Below are 19,835 nucleotides of genomic sequence, written 5' to 3'. Positions count from 1 at the left end.
AGGATTGTCAGACCTAAGGGTTACCACAAGGCTGCGCACCTAGCCAGAGCCCTAGATTGGTGCTGTAACGTTGATCTAAAGCCTTGGGTGCATCTGGAGCAGTCGTGGCTATCTGCACAACCCTAAAAACACACCCCACGATCGGCCTAACTGTCTTGCATTGCCAGCTAGAGACAGTCAGAGAAAGATTATTGCCCACACACTCTCCACTGACACCAATATTGGGACATCCCGACTTTACTCCAGGATGTGAGGACATTGTATTTAACCAATGGAGTCGAGCAGCAAGTTAAGAGATGAACATTTTAGTTGGGCCTGGTTGATGACTCAACAACTCTTGGCATTAACAGATCCATGCCCCCTAGGAGTGTGGAAAGCTCAACAGCTACGACACTATTTGACCTCCCTCTCTGCCTGCTCTCAATTCTCCAAAAACCCAACCTCATTTAAAAATTATTGAACTTTGCCACAACACCTCAATTAGTTCAAGATACCAAGAGGCAGGGTTCATGGCCTGATGGTATAGGGTCCCTACCCGGTTACACATCTTCCCGCTGGTACCTCCTATGTGCTGGAGGTGCGGAGAGGAGGAAGGATCTTTCTTCCACATGTTGTGGTCATGTCGGGTTCTTGCTCCTTTCTGGCAGAACTTGCAAAGCTTCATCTCCTTGGTCTAAGTATACATTCTAAGATCTTTATCTGGATCTGAAAAAGGAATCAGAAACACTTTTGCGGACTTTTTCCAAGGCCTGGCTCAGCTGTGTGGCATATTCTACCTGGTTTCCTGCCATCAGCTATAGGGTCTGTAAGAAAGTAGGGGCCTAGTCTAGGTGCGCAGCCAAAAAGTACTTTAAAGGGGGCAATTTCATATTTCTGTTGAAGGTGGTCTTAACTAAATGGTGAGCAGCAGGAAAGCACTCGCCTGTTCTACATTTAGGAGGGATAATGTTTTAGGTTTTTACCTGTTCAGTGAAGTGGGTTTTGCGACTGGACTCTATGGTCTCTGGAAGTCTAAACCTGCAGAAAAATCTTACTCACTAATTTCTTGGCTGCAGCTCTGGCAATAGCTTTGGTCATAACAGAAGCTTTTGGACACCCTGGAAAAAAATCAATGCACACAGGCACATATTCCTACATACTACTTTTTGGTAGCTGGATAAAATCCATCTGCAGTCTCTGGAAGGGATACAGCAGCTTGGGTGTCACTTTCTGTGGGGTCTTTTCCACCTTACCCGGGTTGTGGCGGGCACAGACTATAAAGGTTTTCACTAGTCTAGTAACAGGGGTAGTAATACCGGGGCAAACCACTTGCGGTTTATAAGCACTAGCATGGCCATTTTGGATATGTGTGTGTGTCTGTGGGCTACCTGACTCACTGTCGGGTGCAGGGCTCCGGGCAGGCACACCCTCTCTCCCAGGATCCAGGTCCCATCGTCATCTGGGCTCCAGCTTTCCTCCACACTTTTTTCACTTCTGATGACTCTCGGGCCACTAGGGACTGGAACACCTGTGGATCAAACTTTTAGCTCAGAACTCACCACTGAGACTTCAGGATAGTCTCTGGGTTCCATCTGTGCAGCTGTCTTCGCCATCCCGTCAGCCACATATTTGCCCTTGGCTTATAAAGTCACCAAATTGTGTGTGCTTTTACTTTTACTATCCCCACCTCTTATGGAAGTAAGAGAGCATCCATAAGCTCTTTAACCAGCGTGCCATGCTTAAAGGAGATGAAGAAATCTCTAGCCTTCTATAAGGGTTCATAGTTATATTTAGACCCCAGAACTATACCTTAAGTATAGATGTTTATCCTTTTACTTTCCACCAGCTGTAGCGCTTCCCTGAGTGCCATCATTTCACCTCCTACGCCAACCTGTGTGGAGGGAGTGGTTCTGCTTGTACTACCTCATATGCGCCACTGACCACTGTATATTCAGCATAAAACTATCTGTTTTCTCCTGCAGACCTGGAGCCATCTATAAGAAAAAAAATTCAACATCTGGGTTAATCACCCTTCTCCCCCCCCTCTCTGAATCCTGGAAAACTGGCGATAGAATGAAGGATTCAGAGCTGTGCACCTTATCAGTGTGTCCTGGGGCATCAGGGCAAATGGGGAAAAGGCAATTCAGTTTATCAAAGAGCAACATCAGGCTGGAGGCAGTAGACCTTATCCCAGGCCTGCAGGAGCTGGTCAGTCCTAAAAATATGTAAAGAGGCTCAGGGCCTCGGGGCAGGGGCACATTCTGGACCACCAGCTTTCTTTCCTCTGTCAGGTGTCTGCCTGTGGCTGAGAAGCAGTAGCCTAAAAAGACCACCTTCTCCTGACGGTACTGGAGTTTATCTTTGGAAACTTTGCAACCCTTCTGGAACAAAAAACACATAAGGTCAATAAATGCATCCTGGCAAACAAAAACAGTAGGTCCTCTGCATACTGATAAGGAGAATATCCAGTAAGGGGCTAGTCTGTCAGTCTACTTCCTGTAGGGCCGTGGGGTATTGGTTGGGTGAGTTTTACCCCCCCTTGTGGGAGTCTACATCAGGTATACTGGAATATTGAACTGGTAAAGGCAAATAAATACTGGTAATTTTTATGTAGGGGCATAAAAAGAAAAACATTTGCCAAATCAATAACAATAAATAATTTGTCACTCTCGGGGACTGCTGCCAGTGTGGGACACTCATTAGCAGCTTGGAGATCATGGACCATCCTACATGTATGTTGTTCTTTCTGGGTCTTTTTTTTGATTGCGAATGGGTTAAAATCATCACTGGGCTAGCAGGGGAGGGTTTGACAATAAGAGAAGCTGTCTGGGGGCATATACTTACTGACATCCTTGTTAGTTACTGCCCCCCTATTAAAATATGGGCACTTACTTTAGTCACTTCAGTAATGTCTCTTCCCAGCAAGTGGAAGCACGCCCCCTTGAACTGGGCTCGTCCGGAATCTAAACTTTTGTCAGTCATACTTATTGTGGTCTGTGAAACACTAGTCTTAATTTCCCTCTGTTTTTCAGTCACAGTTCCCTCTATCGCCCCCCCCCCCTTCCTTGTAAACTTGCACTTGCAAAATCACTGTCTGTTCTTCTCCCAAGCATAGCACAGATCGCTTCAAGACCAGTTCTCAAACATAAATTGCAAACAGCTATAGAGAAATTTAGCCATCAAAAAATAAAATTTCTTTTTCTCAAATTCTTTACACATCAAAATCTCTGAAATGTCCCTTATTACCTGTCTCCTTCTTAACGGGCACTTTAAAGAATTCCTGTTACTCTGTCCTGGTGTCCGTCTGTCAAAATTAGAGACTCTAAGTGTCTATTTAAAACTTGCAATGCTCTGGCCACTCTGTAGTAAGCCTGAACAGCTTCCAGTATGCCCTTATCTTTTAACACACCTCTATTTGTGGTTAGAATTTACTTCCATACTGAAGGCTGCAGCCTTTCCTTTGAGGGCATATCAACATACTTGTACAACCTTACACAATTATTAATATATTTTTTTCTTTCCCTTTTTTCAACAAGCCCGACTGCAGTCTCTGCCCCCTCGGGGAGGGTATGCACTTTCTTAAACACATCTAACATTATGTTTTAATAAAGTACACGTTGGTGTAGCTACTCACTTTTAACGCAGGGGTCCCGGCTCACCGTTGTGTATCAAGAAAATAACAAACGTCTCTAACCTACTAAAACCTCTGACTACACATCCGTTAGAACCATTAATAGTTCAAAAACCGTGCTTCCCTCGGTACCTTAATCAGCCGGTTTCTTAGTGAGCCATGCTATCTTCTTTCCGGTCTCTACTCTAAACCACCTTAATTCCCTCCCCCCCGTATAAAACAATAAAACAATAAAAACAATAAAAACAATCCGGACACGTAACCAGTGCCCAATATCCTCAGAATAGAGAATGTCAATCTGTACTATTCTCAGTCTGCAAACTTTCTCCCCAGCTTCTATAGAAGGGGGGCAGAGACTCTATATATCACAATAAAGTCTTTTACTTTCACTTTCCACCCAAAAGTCTGACTCAGTGCCTGAGAGAATAAGGCGTGGTGATTCAGTGACACACCATAGGGAAGTGTTATTATACATTAGTTCTGAACCATCCCAGCGATCACCGTAAAGAAAATGAGTCTCACCACTCAGACAATCAGCCCTTAGACTCGAAAAGTATCAGAAGCTACTAACTTATTCCACACCAATGATCACAGGGAAGTCCAACACATATATAATATACATCAACTTACCGTGATTCAGTGAGGTCGCGGTCCTCTATTAGTGTGGACAAGCGTTCGTCCCCTGTCCTCTGGTTCGGGTCCTCGGGTGTACGGTATCAGCGGGGATGGCCCCACGTTGGGCGCCAGCTGTCAGGGTCGGGCCAATCCCGCCTTACACTCTTCTCTCAGACACTCCAAATTAGTTGAGCATACGTGCACGTTTGGATAAGAAAAAACAGAAGACTGAAGTTCTGTTTTATCATAAGTTCATGCTCTTAACTTGCCGAACAGAAAAGAGAAATAAACTGTGTTTATTTCCTGATTACATAGCCTCTTATACCCATAGAAAAAGGTGTGGTTACATATATTAAAATTATTATAATTGGTTATAGCTAAGCATATATGTCTGGCCCCCGGCTCTTGCTGATTGGTCTTCCAAAACTAAACCTTAGTTGCTATGCCAGGGGAATTTCCAGTCACCGTTGTCTACAGTAAATTGACCACTAGTCTGGATGCTGATGCTATTCTTAACAAACATCTGCTCTTCCATCTTCTGCTTTCCATCACAAGACTTGAGTTTCGCTGATAGTTGCATGTCTGGTTAAAACTGATGTAAGGGAAAAGCTCTGTATTTCATAACAAACAGTGTACAAAAATATAGGGCAAAGGGCACATATATACAATCATAAAACATATAATTATTATAGACACATATAATCATTACTTTGGCCCTCACAGGGTGAGGTCACATGTAGCAGTTTAATTGCGTTTATAATGCATTTTGAAACTAATTACAACATTTGTGGAGAGGTGATTTACCTTATTTCATTTCTGTTAACATTTGCATTTACAAAACGCAATATAAATGCCACGTTAACGCATGTGTTAACAATGCATTTACTATGCATTTTGTAAATTCAAATGTTAACAGTAATGTAATTAGGAAAATCCACTCTCCTCAGCTGTTGTAATTAGTTTCAAAATGCAGTAAAAATGAAACATGTTAAATCCCAAATTAACAGTAGTGTCCTCTCCTGCATATAACCCCCTCACGTGGCTTTTGTCCACTCCTGTATATAACCCCTCATGTGGCTTGTGTCCATGTGGATTTGAGACATTTGCAACAAAAAGTCTCAAAAAGAAGCCAAAATGTGTGCCTGCCAAGATAGGAAAAACTGAACATGTATCACAAGTAAAAAGACAGGATCATACATAAGGTGCAAAAACTAGCCGCCAAAAGTCTCTAAAATGCACCTCAGAGAGACCAAACTATGATACATGTGCCCCAATGTGTATTCCAGCTTAGATTATCTACTCATACATGACAGTGATTTAGGTCTCCTCCAGGTAGCCGCAATCGATAATATCGCCTTCTCAGATCATGCTATGGTCACCATGACAATTAACCTCCCTGACGTGTCTGACTTTCTGTGGTAGTGGAAACTGAATATATCTCTCCTGGACGATACATGGACGAAATTGGAGAATCCTTGCGGACACACTTTGCCAGGACCACAGAGGAAGGGATCGACCCATGTATTGCATGGGAAGGTCATAAACATAATATCCTAATCACACATGGCTACCAGCAAAAACGGGAAAAAGCCAAAGAGATAACACTTTTACTGTATAAGATAAGAGACCTGGAGACATCACACAAGCGTACCACTTCTGATGCTCTGCGTACTTCCTTGTTTGAGGCACATGATTCTCTTAAAACATTACTGACTGGAAAAGCAAAGTGAGTCCTGGCGAAATGCCGTTGGCACTTCTACAAGTACAGCGACAAATGCGGCAGATCTTTAGTCTCCAGCACTCGCATACGTATATCCCAAAAATCATGACACCCTTTGGAATCCCTAGACCAGTGGTGGCGAACCTATGGCACGGGTGCCAGAGGTGGCACTCAAGAGACCTTTCTGTGGGCACTCAGGCCATCACCAGAGATTACTCCAAGTATCTTCCTGCAGCCACACACAGCCCAGATCTTGCTGTGCACAGAGCTATTTTAAAGTGACAGCGCTACCTGGGACTACTGGAGGAGTGGCAAGGTGTGGACAGATCTGGATTATCATTGTAGCTCCTCCTCCGGCCCTGACAATTCTTCCTGTTTATGGGACCCTGGAGGGAAGCTACAATGATCATCCAAATTTCTTCTATTTTCTGCTTTATTGGTGTCCTCAGGTGCCGGTATCAATGAAAGCTGTGACAGAGAAGGGAGTATAAATCACAAATTAAATTTTTGTGTTGCCACTTTTCGATAAATAAGTGGGTCTTGGTTGTAGTTTGGGCACTCGGTCTCTAAAAGGTTCGCCATCACTGCCCTAGACACTTAAACTCCGACATTACGGCAACATTCCGAGATTATTATCAGTCCCTCTACGATCTCGACCAACCCCCTACAGCATCAGCTCAAGATGCACTACAGAGCAAGATCCAAACCTACCTCTAACTCAGGAAATATGGTAGTAAGGGAGAGTCAGCTCACCTGAAGGCACGGCAGCATATAACCAGGAGTCCAAGTACGTGAAATTCAGCTCAAAGACACTCCGGTAGTTGTTAAAAGCAGAGTAATTTCTTTATTGTAGTATAGAAGAAAAATCAAGATGTGTACACAACAGAGGGAAACACACGGCCACAGCTTAAGATCTACACGTTTCGGAAACATCCTTATTCATGAATAAGGACTTTCCCGAAATGCGTAAACCTACTACCGGAGTGTCTTTGAGCTGGATTTCACATATTTTTTGGATACCTCTCTAACTCCTCCCTCTAGAAGCCGCCATTACTGACGTAGAGTTCCAATTGGCCCTTAAAGAGACGCAGTTGGGTAAAGACCCTGGTCCCGATGGCTTCTCTTTGCCATACTACAAAAAGTTCTCTTGAACCGCACTGAACAAAGGCTTTCAATGAGATAGCTTTGGGTGCCTCTCTTCAAAGAAATGCATTGAGAGCGACCATAGCTGTCATACCTAAACCAGGAAAGGATGCTACGCAATGCTCAAATTATGGCCCAATCTCGTTGTTAAATCAGGATCTTAAGCTATTTGCGAAAGTCATAGCAATGAGACTCGCTCCCCTCCTTCTCAGTGCCATCCACTCGGACCAAGCTGGCTTCCTGTTGGGAAGAGAAGCTAGAGATAACACCACAAAGACTATCAACCTGATATACAAGGCCAGTGTGGAACATATACTATTCATGCTCCTATCAACGGACGCGGAGAAGGCTTTTAATAGAGTAAATTGGTCCTACATGTCCGAAGTCCTGCGTGCTTTGGCATTTGAACCAAAATGTTTCGCTGGATTATATCTCTCTACTCCGCCCCCTCGGCTTCCGTCCGAGTGTATGGCACTCTCTCAAATAGCTTTGAGATAAGAAATGGTACCAGACAGGGGTGCATACTGTCTCCTCTACTTTTTGTCCTCTCCCTATAGTCCATTCTCCGGCATATACGAGCCAATCACGACATCACCAGGATAGAAGTACAGGGAGTTACATACAAAATAGCAGCATACGCCGATTACCTCCTCTTTTTTTTAACTTAAAGGGGTTATCCGGGTTTAAAAAATTTCTTATGGCCGGGCTGGGGAGGGCTATTTAAACACAATAAACATGTACTTACCTCCTCCGGTGCTGCCGATGTCCCGCGCCGCGGCCCGTCTTCTCCGTGCGCCGGTTTCAGTACAAGGGCGCACAGGGAGCTTCCGGCCGGCCGGAAGCTCCCATGGGCACCATCTCCCAGCGCTTACAACGCTGAGAGATAGGGACGGATGGGAGGAGCCGTCCACATGGTGGACCGGAAGCTCCCTGGGAGCGGCTTCCGTGCCCTTGTAAACAAACAGGGGCACGGATCGAAGAGACCGCGGCGCGGGACATCGGCGGCGCCGGAGGAGGTAAGTACATGTTTATTATGTTTAACTAGCCCTCCCCAGCCCGGCCATAAAAATTTTTTTAAACCCGGATAACCCCTTTAACTTAATGAAGGAAATACACATGTTTGCTCAGTTATCATGCGTCTGCTTTAATTAGTCCAAATTTGAAGCCCTGAATGTCTCTCTCCTTTAGAATGTCAAGGAAACGCTGAAGTGTCATTTAATTTTAAGTGGGCGTCCAAGAGTATCACCTACCTGGGGACCCAGCTGACCTATCTAAGCTTTACACACTTAACTTTACAGGAGGACTGTTCCAGATGGACCGGAGGCATTTTTTCACTGTTTGGTAGATGCACCATATTCAAAATGAATGTACTCCCACATTTCCTCTATCTTTTCCAGGCACTCCCTATCAAATTGCCAAAAGCATATTTCCACTCCCTGAATGCCATCCAGCATAAATTTGTCTGGGCTGGTAAGCTCTCTAAGATCAAGTGTACCACCTTATATTGCCCAAAGATTTCAGGGTGTGTAGGATTGTCAGACCTAAGGGTTACCACAAGGCTGCGCACCTAGCCAGAGCCCTAGATTGGTGCTGTAACGTTGATCTAAAGCCTTGGGTGCATCTGGAGCAGTCGTGGCTATCTGCACAACCCTAAAAACACACCCCACGATCGGCCTAACTGTCTTGCATTGCCAGCTAGAGACAGTCAGAGAAAGATTATTGCCCACACACTCTCCACTGACACCAATATTGGGACATCCCGACTTTACTCCAGGATGTGAGGACATTGTATTTAACCAATGGAGTCGAGCAGCAAGTTAAGAGATGAACATTTTAGTTGGGCCTGGTTGATGACTCAACAACTCTTGGCATTAACAGATCCATGCCCCCTAGGAGTGTGGAAAGCTCAACAGCTACGACACTATTTGACCTCCCTCTCTGCCTGCTCTCAATTCTCCAAAAACCCAACCTCATTTAAAAATTATTGAACTTTGCCACAACACCTCAATTAGTTCAAGATACCAAGAGGCAGGGTTCATGGCCTGATGGTATAGGGTCCCTACCCGGTTACACATCTTCCCGCTGGTACCTCCTATGTGCTGGAGGTGCGGAGAGGAGGAAGGATCTTTCTTCCACATGTTGTGGTCATGTCGGGTTCTTGCTCCTTTCTGGCAGAACTTGCAAAGCTTCATCTCCTTGGTCTGTGGAGATTCTGTGAGACAGGATCCTCCCTCACCACTTTGACGTCTCGACATACAAAAGATCTCTACTGTACTTTTTAATAATAGCGTCCCGTTCTTGCATCCCAATACTCTGGAAACAAACCATTCCTCCAACAATAGCCATGTGGATCAACAAAGTAAACGACATCATGCGTATGGAAGACCTCACATCTTCTTTGCATGGCACATATGCAAGGTTCAGCAAAATTTAGTAGCCGTGGATCCTCTCCCAACAATCTGCCAAGTACAGATAATCCATTTGATGTTCTGGAGAGGCTTCTTCTCCTGCCCTCTTTGGCTGTCCCCCCCCCCTCACCTGGACATCCCCATCTCCTCGTTTACTCTCCTGCTCTATCCTTCATTCTCCCCCCCCCCTTACCTTCGTACCCCTATAGCCCTACATACTATTGGTGTTTCCCTATGGGCGTTTTGCTATGGGCGTTCTACTGAGTCTACGGACTCCCCCATGGTTTTGTTGCTTAAAATTATAAAAATGGCGGGACTGCAAGGGAGACTGGAGCGTGAGAGTGTAAAAAGATATACCAAAGGTGATAGTATGCAGAATTGTCATCATCTATGGTTTATATCTGATCTGTTGTCTGTAATGTGACACAGACTGTGTTCTTGTTCTTCTGTTTATACTCTGGCTACCAATAAAAACAAATTTTAAAAAAAAATGTCCACAGCAGACCCCCTTTAATGAAAAAGCCACAGCAAATTCCCCCTTTAATAAAATATCCACAGCAGATGCCCCCTTTAAAAAAATGTCCACACCAGGTGCCCCTTTTAAAGAAATGTCCACACCAGATGCCCCCTTTAATGAAATGTCCAGCTGACAGTTTCCTTTTAAGGTGCGTAGTTTTCTAAATTGAGGTTACTTCAGAAGCATTTATTTTAAATAAGGGCAGCTGCGTACTGAATACTAATTAGTATTAGTTTAAAAGTAATCAGCTACATCTGAATACAACCACACCCTAAAAGAAGAGATGTTTCCCACTGATGGTGCATTCACATTTGCAATTAAATTTGCATCTCAACTGCACTGTAATCATGTTTTGATGTGGTTTTAGGTGCAGTTTCTTCATTTAACAAGCAAATCACATTTATTGTAGAGGTGTGGGCAGCACGGTGGCTTAGTGGTTAGCATTACAGACTTGCAGCGCTGGGGACCTGGGTCCCAGGGTCAACATCTGCAAAGAGTTTGTATGTTCTCTCCGTGTTTGCTTGGGTTTCCTCCGGGTCCTCCAGTTTCTACCCACACACCAAAACATACTGGTGGGTTGATTAGATTGTGAGCCCCATGGAGACGGGGACCGATTTGGCAATTTCTGTGTAGCGCTGCGTAATCTGTGTGAGCTATATAAAGGAATCATTATTATTAACCCTCAAAATCAATTCATGTCAACTGTTAATGTCTTACAACTGTTAAATTAATAAACTGCAGCTAAAATCACATTGTAACGTATTACTATGCAGTTGACATTAAGTTTTAACTGCAACATGTGGACGCAGCCTTATGAAACCACATTTTAACATTATTTTTTACATTGTTATTCTTTGTTATTTTTGGTCCCCCCTCTAAATGATTATAGTTGGTTTTTCAATGGAATTGTACAGATGTCACTTTGAAGATGGAAATAAACCTAAAATTATTTGTTTGATTTGTTTTATATGACAAAAATCGAGTATTTCCTCAGAGGTATGTAGACCTTTATACCCGCTGTAAATCCACCACAAATATCACAATGTAGAAGTTATGCAAAAAGTCATGTGAGTACAGTACTAACACAGGAAACACTATGAAAGCAAGGTAATTAAGCTGTAAAGCTGACATCACCACAGACAGTGTACTTGCACACGTGAAAGATAAACGTGTTTATGATACCATTAGAATTTAATTGTTGGAAGTACAAACTTGATAAATATTGTGTATGTGACAGACAACACATAGTGGGGGAGATTTGTAATATGGAAAATTAGAATTGTAAGATATTTGAAAAGAGACCATGAGGTAAGCCATAAAAAGTATGATGACAGCATTGAATAGGTCATATTTTTACAAAAGAACTTAGAAGTCCGGTCCACAAAGACAAATTTGCAGGTAAAATAAAAAATAAAAATAAGCAAGCTCCTGGAGACCAAGAACCTAACACGCAAGAAGACACAGGGCAAGGACACAAGCAGTAGTCATAAAAAGACAAAGGGGCACATTTACTTACCTTCCCCTGCGTGATCCTCGAGATGCGCTACACGACAAGAATGCACAGCTGCCGCGATTCAATACCAGCGTGCGCCCGCTATCTTGCATCTGTCGCTTCCCCAATCAGGTCCGCCGGAGTTCACCTTCTTCTTCCCGGTGCATGTAAGTGCTTGGCTTGCAACACAATTTAAATGTTAAATCCCACGGTTTGTCCAAATCTGTCGGATCATCTGATGGCGTGTCCCCCCATTTCTGCCGCATTAAAGCCGGCGCCGATGCGTCAAAATCCGATCACGTGCGACACAATCCCTGGCGCGATCCCCGATGAAAATGCGGCCGCGAGACCCTTAGTAAATAAGCCCCAAAGTGTGAAAAAAATGAAGCAGGGAGTAAAGAAAACCAGAAACGGAAAGCACAGAAGGTAGCCTAGCTGGAAACAGGGACACCACCAGCTAACAGGTCTGGGAACATCCAGTGTCTCAAAAGTGTATTCATAGTACCCACAGGTGTAAGAACTGTTCATGAGTGTCTTGGCCATCTATGCACTCTGATATATTCAGTGGCGAGGTATTACTGCACTTGCAGCAATCAGGCAATGGCGCAGAAGGTGCTCTGAGTTCCGATGGGACCACATAGGGAGGTCAGCACTAGTTTCCCTGAAATCGCCCAGTAGAGAATACCTGTTCCCAAAATGGCTTCATTTCATCACAGTTCTACCATTTAAGTAACATGTCCCCTCTCTCTGAACCACAGGGGCGACAGGTATCTTGTACTGAAGGAAAAGTTATGTGGAGCTTAGTTGGCACTCTGTACCACCTAAATAAAATGTAATACCTCTAATTAGTGGGTGAATAGGAAGTACTGCCAGTCCCCAGGAGACAACAAGGACCCAGTTCCTGTTCCTATCTCTACCAAACTAGAGGTCAGAAATGTCAGATCCTTGCAATAGAAGACAGTGAGGGAGATTTATCAGAAGTGCCTGAGTGTAAAACTGTTGCAGTTGCTCAAGGGAACCACTCAGAGCTTAGCTTTCATTTTATAAACTTCTGTTCGTAAAGCAAAGCTGAGCTCTGATTGCTTGCCATGAGCAAATGGAGCAGTTTTGATCTCTGACGCTTCTGGTAAATCTCCCTCAGTATATGTATGAGATAGCATGTGTCGGGGGAGTGGTAGTTCAAAATATGCCTTCAAAAGCTGTAATAGAAGCTGCATGGGCTGCCACGATCATTGCACTAGCAATTAAGGATTGGGGTTGTGGACTTTTAATCAGAATGTGTTGTCGATGTCCAGATGCAGGAAACATTCATTAGCCGGGTCCCGATGCATGGAGAGGGCTCGCGGGCCCTTACCGGTAACACTAGCGAACGGGTGCCGGCGGCTTCAAAAAGATGACGCAACGTCATCGGGGAGCGGCAATCCGTTGCCATGACAGCCTCGGGTCTTCCGAAGACCTGAGGCTGTCTCGTTTTAACCCATTCATTACAATGTACTATCAGAACATTGTAAAAAATTAAGAAAATCCCCATATACTGCCATACAGTTGTTAAAGTACAGGTACAGTAAATAGTAAAAACAGTGAAAAAAAAATATAATAAATAAACCTAAAAATTCAAATCACCCCCCTTTCCCTAGAACTGATATAAAAATTAATAAACAGTAAAAATCATAAACACATTAGGTATCGCTGCGTCCGAAAATGCACAATCTATCAAAATATAATAACGTGTTTTCACTGTTTAACCTCGTAGCGCCCAAACTCTTTTTTGCCATTTTATAAAAATATAAAAAAATCAATAAAAAGTGTTCAAAAGGTCACACAGTCCTAAAAATTATAGCAATGAAAACTCCATCAAAATTCGCAAAAAATTACACTACCCACAGCTCTGTACACCAAAGTATGAAAAAGTTATTGGTGCCAGAAGATGGCAAAATTTCAAAAAAAAAATTTGTACAGGAGGTTTTTTTTTTTTTTTGTGAATGTATGAAAACATTATAAAACCTATACAAATTTGGTATCCCCATGATTGCACCGACCCAAAGAATAAAGTAGACCTGTCATTTCTGGCGCACAGTGAAAGCTGTAAAATCCAAGCCCACAAGAGGTATACAATGGGGCACACTTACTTACAAGGTCACTCAAGTTCACTAAATGTGCTATTTCTGTGTATAATGCTGCATGCGGCGATTCAATAAGATCGTGTGCCAGAAATCATGTATCTGTCTTTGGTCCGACAGAGTTCACCATCTTTTTTGTAGTGTACCTTTAACATAGAGCGTGCAACACAATTTGAAAGCTAAATACGGCGCTCGGTCCACATCTGTCGTACCATCCGACTACACGCCCCCTAATTTGAGTCGCATGGAAGCCAGTGCAGCTGTGCCACAAGAGGGTCATGTGCGACACCATCACAGCACGGACACTTCTTAAATACCTGTCCAAGCTGTTTTAGCAAAGAATAAGAAGCATAGCACGACCATTGGTAAATGTGCCACAATGTCTATACCAGAGCTTTAGATATAATAGCATATTTCAAATGGTAGCAATCCTCCCTCATGTTGTGGCGTCTGTCCTCCATGTTGTGACCTCTGTCCTCCATCCTCCCTCATTTTATGGCCTGCTGTCCTCCATCCTCTTCATATTGTGACCTCCCTCATATTCTGGCCTCCTGTCCTCCCTCCTTCATCATATTGTATTCTCTTGTCCTCCATCCTCCCTTATATTGTATTCTCCTGTCCTCCATCCTACCTCATATTGTATTCTCCTGTCCTCCCTCCTCCATCATATTGTATTCTCTTTTCCTCCATCCTCCCTTATATTGTATTCTCCTGTCCTCCCTCATATTGTAGCCTCCGTTCTCCATCATATTGTGGCCTCCTGTCCTCTATCATACTGTGGCTTCCGATCAGTACTGTAGGCACTGGCTATACTTATACCCTGTGAGGCTATAGAGGAGATTTATCATCTCTCTGTGCCAGAATTCTGGCATTGTGCCATTTATGAAAGCTTTTGACGTTTTTTTTTAAACTTTTACAACTACAACAAAGTGCTTGGCCTCAGAAAATGAGTTTGTGTGCCCAAAATAATTTGCTCTGTGCACCAAAAATTGTCAGAGTAAAACAGATAAACTAATAGTGCAACGTGGGACTTTAGAGATGAATCCGGACTATAAGAAACTCTGCAAACATTGATAAAGCTCCCCTAATGTAAACCGCATATGATGGCGCTATAGAAATGTAGATTATTATTAATATTACATATGATGGTAAACTGTAATGTGCTCTGGTTCGGGGGCGCAGCTTGTACTGATCAGGGCTACACTTGTTGAACTGGACTAGATGCTGGGATGTGATGGACGCCTGCTACCCGCCATGCACAGCGCTCTACAGGCTCGGCACACCACGCGCACTTCCTTGTGTCATTCCTAGTGACCGATGAACCCTCCGTTGTCATAGCAGCAAGCGCTTCCGATGAAACAGGAAATGACGTACAGGATCCGGAAGTGTATGCGAAGCAGCGTGGCAGCGGCTCCGGACGAAACTTGTAAGTGTGGGATACAGTGTCCGTACACGGGGAGAGCTGTTGTGCCTTATGATTTTAAAGATGTTATAGTGGATCATATATCCCAGGGGTAGCCATATAGTGGCTCTACCTCATACTATCCAATGCTAGAAGTGTTATCTATTCACATTTACTCTTTCCAGGACAGTGAGGCCTCCTGGTCCTCAGGGATCTGCAGCTGTAAGGCGGTTCCGCTGTGGATTTTATTTCTGCATTGTGTGTATGGTGATGTACATAACAGTTACACCTCCTCAGACATACAGAGATATACAGCGCTTCCTTTAAGGGGCTGTTTAACTCAAAAAAGTGTCCAGTGCAAATAGTATTAGTGATATTGACCTCTTAATGAAGCACCCTGTACTTTTACTGTGCAGCTTTGTTAAGGGTGTATGGATAGGGCTCCCGGTCTCAGCCCCCTCCATACACGGCCTGTGTTTTCTGAATACTGTCACTAGGAAGTACAATGTGTCCTGCTGATAACAAGCCCTCATACAACCTCTGAAAAATGGAAAAGGTTTAATACGGTAATAACTAGAAAATGCTTCATCAACATTATAAAACTTCTCTTTACTTCAACATTTCAATATAAAACTATACAAACAAAACATTAAAGTGGGGTTTTCCCACAAAGGCAAGTTGGGCCCTATTCATGGGATCAGTGCTGAGACCCCCGCAGATGGCGAGAACGAGGTGTCCAAAGCGATCCCTCGCTGCTCCTCAGACTAATGGAGCAGACGGCAACACATGATGGTTCTGCTCCATTAATCTCTATAGAGCTGACAGAAATTACCGAGCGCACTGGCAAAGCTTTATATCTGCTAAAGCGGGTAAATTATCTGTCTATTTTGAGGCAGTGTATTAAGTCTATCCTGCTGAGTGGCATGGAGCTCACGGCAGAAGTGTCATTCCAGGGGACTTAACCCTTCTTGAGAAACTTTGCTCAGCAGAATGGACTTTTAATACACTTTGCCACAAAGAGGACTGTGGTGAGTTACCTACGTTTACTGATATAAAGCTTCGCTGGTGGCAATAAAGTGTTAAGAAATGCTATGTTTCTTAAGTTTAAAATGGAAATATTGAAGAGAAGTTTTATCGTATTGATAAATTGTCTTCTGGTTATTCTAATGCTATGGAAGATTGGAACAGAGAGGATGCTTTGTGGTGTCCATCCTTGCTAAGTTGCCCCACGCCTATATGTTGAGGGAGATAAAAAGGGCCAGGTAGATAAGCTAACATCCCATGCCCAGATCCTCCTTTGGAAACTACTCAGCACTTTTTGCTGTTTAAAGGGGTTTCCGAGGGTATAAAAAAAAACCTTGGGTGGCAGGGATGAACATGTACTTACTCACAGCACTGTGCTCTGGGAGGTAAGTACGTGTTTATTTTTTTTATCCGTAAGGGTTGTTTTTTTACCCTCAAACAACCCCTTTAAAAACATCATCTTGTATCAATTTGTTTCCATTCGGGTCACCTTTGCAGCCACTCACTGGGCTTGGCTTGTTCACATGTGGCAGGGGACTGGCTAGCTTTGCCAGTACTATGCTGTGTATGTACAGGTCACCACGGTGGCTAGTGGTTTTTTACATAAAAGATCTGTAAAGTCAGGTTGGTGTAATCAAAAACTGGCAACATCACTGAGCAGGCTGCAATTAGAAAACCCATTTCATCTTAATCAAAGGAAGGAGATGGTTCTTATTCTTTGCAACCACTTTCACTTTTGTTCAAAAGACATGTCCTGTTTGGCAGGTTGAAGATTCCCTGTTATGGTTTAGATCTTTTTATATGTGACAAGAACAAACTAAACCCACTTATGTTATCTTCAATTTCAGAATACGGTAAAATATGGCTGGAATTCTGTTTGAAGATATCTTTGATGTGAAGGATATCGATCCCGAAGGACGAAAGTTTGACCGAGGTAAAAACTTGACTAAAAAGACTTAAGAGTTCTCCAGAAAGAATAAGTTGGCCCCTATCCACAGGATAGGGCCTAACTTGCTGAGCCGCTTCTCAGACTAATGGAGCAGAATGCCGTTCATGACCATTCTGCTCTATTAATCTCTATAGAGCTGACGGAAATTGCAGAGTGCCGCTCTTGCCCATCTCCGTCAGCTCTATAGAGATTAATGGAGTAGAACGGTCATATGTGGCCATCTGCTCCATTAGTCTGAGGAGCGATGAGGGTTCGGTCGGACCCCTTGTTTTCACGATGATCTGTGGGGTCTTGGCACTGATCTAGCCGCAGACTAGGGCCTAACTTGTCTTTGTGGGAAAACCCCTTTAAGAACTAGATGGCAACAAACATCTGACTTAGAGCGAAAGCACACTGCAATGCTCAGTCCAACCACAGTATCATAGTAGAGGAGATGTTGGAAAAAGATGCAGGTCCAAGACCTCATCTATCACTGTGAACCGCTGTTCTACAGTCTTAGTATAAAAAGAGCCACCACCACCATCCAGAGAGCACATATACACTGGTAACAGGGGGTAAAAACACAGTTATTCTACCTAGAATGATTGGAAGCTGTAGAGGGAGAGACAGACATGTTAGTAACATCATGACATGTTTGCCCAAAGTAGTATTGCACCTAGAATATTAACCCTATTATTCTATCAATAATGTACCGTGATTTTTGTTACTCTGGTTCAGCTATGTCACTGATTCTCATGAACTATGAACAACACGCATATGATCAGCAGTGTTATCACATTGTAAAGGGTTTTTTTTGTCTTGCAGTTTCGAGGCTGCATTGTGAAAGTGAGTCCTTTAAAATGGATTTGATACTTGACGTGAATATACAGATTTACCCTGTGGATCTAGGTATGTTTGATTTGCTGAGAGAACCTATGCTGTAAGGGCTCATTCAGACGAGCGTTTTTGACTTTTACTATCTTTTTTTTTTTTTGCAAATAGCATACTGACCCATTGATTACTATGGGTCTGTCCACATGTCTGTTTTTTTCACTGACGTGCAGACTGTGAGAAAAAAATTGCAGTATGCTCAATTTTTTTTTTCACATGCAGACCATGAACCTCCATAGAAGTCGGTGGGTTTTGCAATAAAACGGGCAGCACATGGATCGCATCCATATGCAGTCCGTTTACTTTGGAATGTGAAAAAGAGGGAAGACATACGGATGTGTTGGATAAAAAAAAAAGGATGCGGATACAATACGGACTGGACACGGATATCACATGTCTGCATTCTTTGTGGACAGATGAGACACGCCCCTCTGAATAAGCCCCAAATAATGTTTATAGATGAGACATTGATTTTTTTTTTTTTTATATACTTAAACCTAAAAAAATTTGTTTTTAGGTGATAAATTTCGCTTGGTTATTGCCAATACCTTGTATGAGGATGGAACTCTAGATGATGGTGAATACAATCCTAATGATGACCGCCCCTCCAGGTACCTAGATTTTGTAGAAGAGGTGTAGCTTTCAGAATAGTTTGGTCCTTTGCAGTCAGCTGACATATTGTGTGTGGTTTTCTTAGAGCTGATCAGTTTGAATATGTCATGTATGGAAAAGTTTATCGAATAGAAGGAGACGAAACCTCAACAGAAGCTGCCACTCGCCTGTAAGCATTCCTCTATGAATTCTGTTTTATTCTTAGCAGTGTTTCACACTTTCCATCAGTATATTTTCTTATATTCATAGTGGAACATAAGATAAATATGTTGTGCATTTCTTCTTTTGTAGGTCTGCATATGTTTCTTATGGTGGTTTGTTAATGAGACTACAGGGAGATGCTAATAACCTGCATGGGTTTGAGGTAGATTCCCGCATTTACCTTATGATGAAGAAATTAGCCTTCTGAACAAGAAACATACAAGGGGATATCTTTCTGTGCAGTATTGTGCTTTCAGATGAACTCTACAATCTGGATTTGGCTCAATAAGAGGGAGAGGCATGTTTCTTACTGTATGTGTTTTTGTTTCTATTTAATTAAAATATATTTTTATAATGTTTTATTTTTTTGTCACAAGATAATAAAAGGAAGTTGCTCCTTCAGGTTCAATAAAGCAAGACCTTGCTTGCCAAAGACCCCTCATTCTTATAACAGCACTGAAGACCCTATCTACCAATCGTTGTGTGTGGTGTGTTTAATGGATAACATTATTTACCATGTATACTTGAGTATAAGTCAAGTTTTTCAGCACAAAATTTGTGCTGAAAAATCCTAACTCGGCTTAAACTCGAGTCTATTAAAAAAAAGAATTAAACTGTAATCTACTTTCCGACGTCCCCGGTAGGTCCTCTGCTTTCGATGCCTCCTTCAGGTCCTTCCGCTCCTCTTTGGTTCTCCTCGCAATGCCAGCGGCTGACGTCATTCTGTGTCCTGCCCGAACACAAAGACCCGAGGAGGCATCGGAAGCAGAAGAGGGGGGCTGGATATATACTACCGGGGGGGGGGAGGGGGGGTGGCTATATACTGGGAGGCTGTGACCAATCCAGTTCCCACCCTCGGCTGAAACTCGAGTCAAAAGGGTTTTTTTGTGTTAAAATTAGGTATCTTGTTCTATGTTTTATCAGTGTTCTATTTAACCTTCTTTGAATGTTTTGTACAGAATTGAGGTGCCCTTAAGCAAAGTTGTGTGTGGATCACATAATATAATAAGAATCTTTATTTTATTTAGCGCCATAAAATTTCGCAGTGCTTTACTATTCGTAGGGGACCTATGCAAATATAATGCTTCATTACAGAGTACAAACAATCATGTGGAACAATACACTCACCGGCCACTTTATTAGGTACACCTGT

At 43.0% G+C, this 19,835-nt stretch overlaps 1 protein-coding gene across 1 annotated transcript; it reads left to right on the top strand.

Moving 5' to 3' along the window:
• Positions 1 to 14,876: 14,876 nt before the first annotated feature.
• Positions 14,877 to 19,041, top strand: POLR2H (RNA polymerase II, I and III subunit H). The gene is made up of 6 exons (XM_072142365.1): positions 14,877 to 15,051; positions 16,899 to 16,984; positions 17,804 to 17,887; positions 18,387 to 18,480; positions 18,567 to 18,650; positions 18,773 to 19,041. The coding sequence occupies exons 2-6, from the start codon at positions 16,912 to 16,914 to the stop codon at positions 18,888 to 18,890; spliced, it is 453 nt and encodes a 150-aa protein (XP_071998466.1). The 5' UTR covers positions 14,877 to 15,051; positions 16,899 to 16,911; the 3' UTR covers positions 18,891 to 19,041.
• Positions 19,042 to 19,835: the final 794 nt, after the last annotated feature.

This window comes from Engystomops pustulosus, chromosome 3 (assembly GCF_040894005.1).
Source record: "Engystomops pustulosus chromosome 3, aEngPut4.maternal, whole genome shotgun sequence".
NCBI lineage: Eukaryota > Metazoa > Chordata > Amphibia > Anura > Leptodactylidae > Engystomops > Engystomops pustulosus.
Note: the sequence above shows the minus strand (reverse complement) of the source record. Positions and strands in the feature narration are given on the sequence as shown.

Coding starts and splice junctions, on each gene's coding strand:
- POLR2H (XM_072142365.1), top strand. CDS start 16,912: ATGGCTGGAATTCTGTTTGAAGATATCTTTGATGTGAAGGATATCGAT. Junction 16,985..17,803: donor AGGACGAAAGTTTGACCGAG/GTAAAAACTTGA, acceptor TTTGTCTTGCAG/TTTCGAGGCTGCATTGTGAA. Junction 18,481..18,566: donor AATGATGACCGCCCCTCCAG/GTACCTAGATTT, acceptor TGGTTTTCTTAG/AGCTGATCAGTTTGAATATG.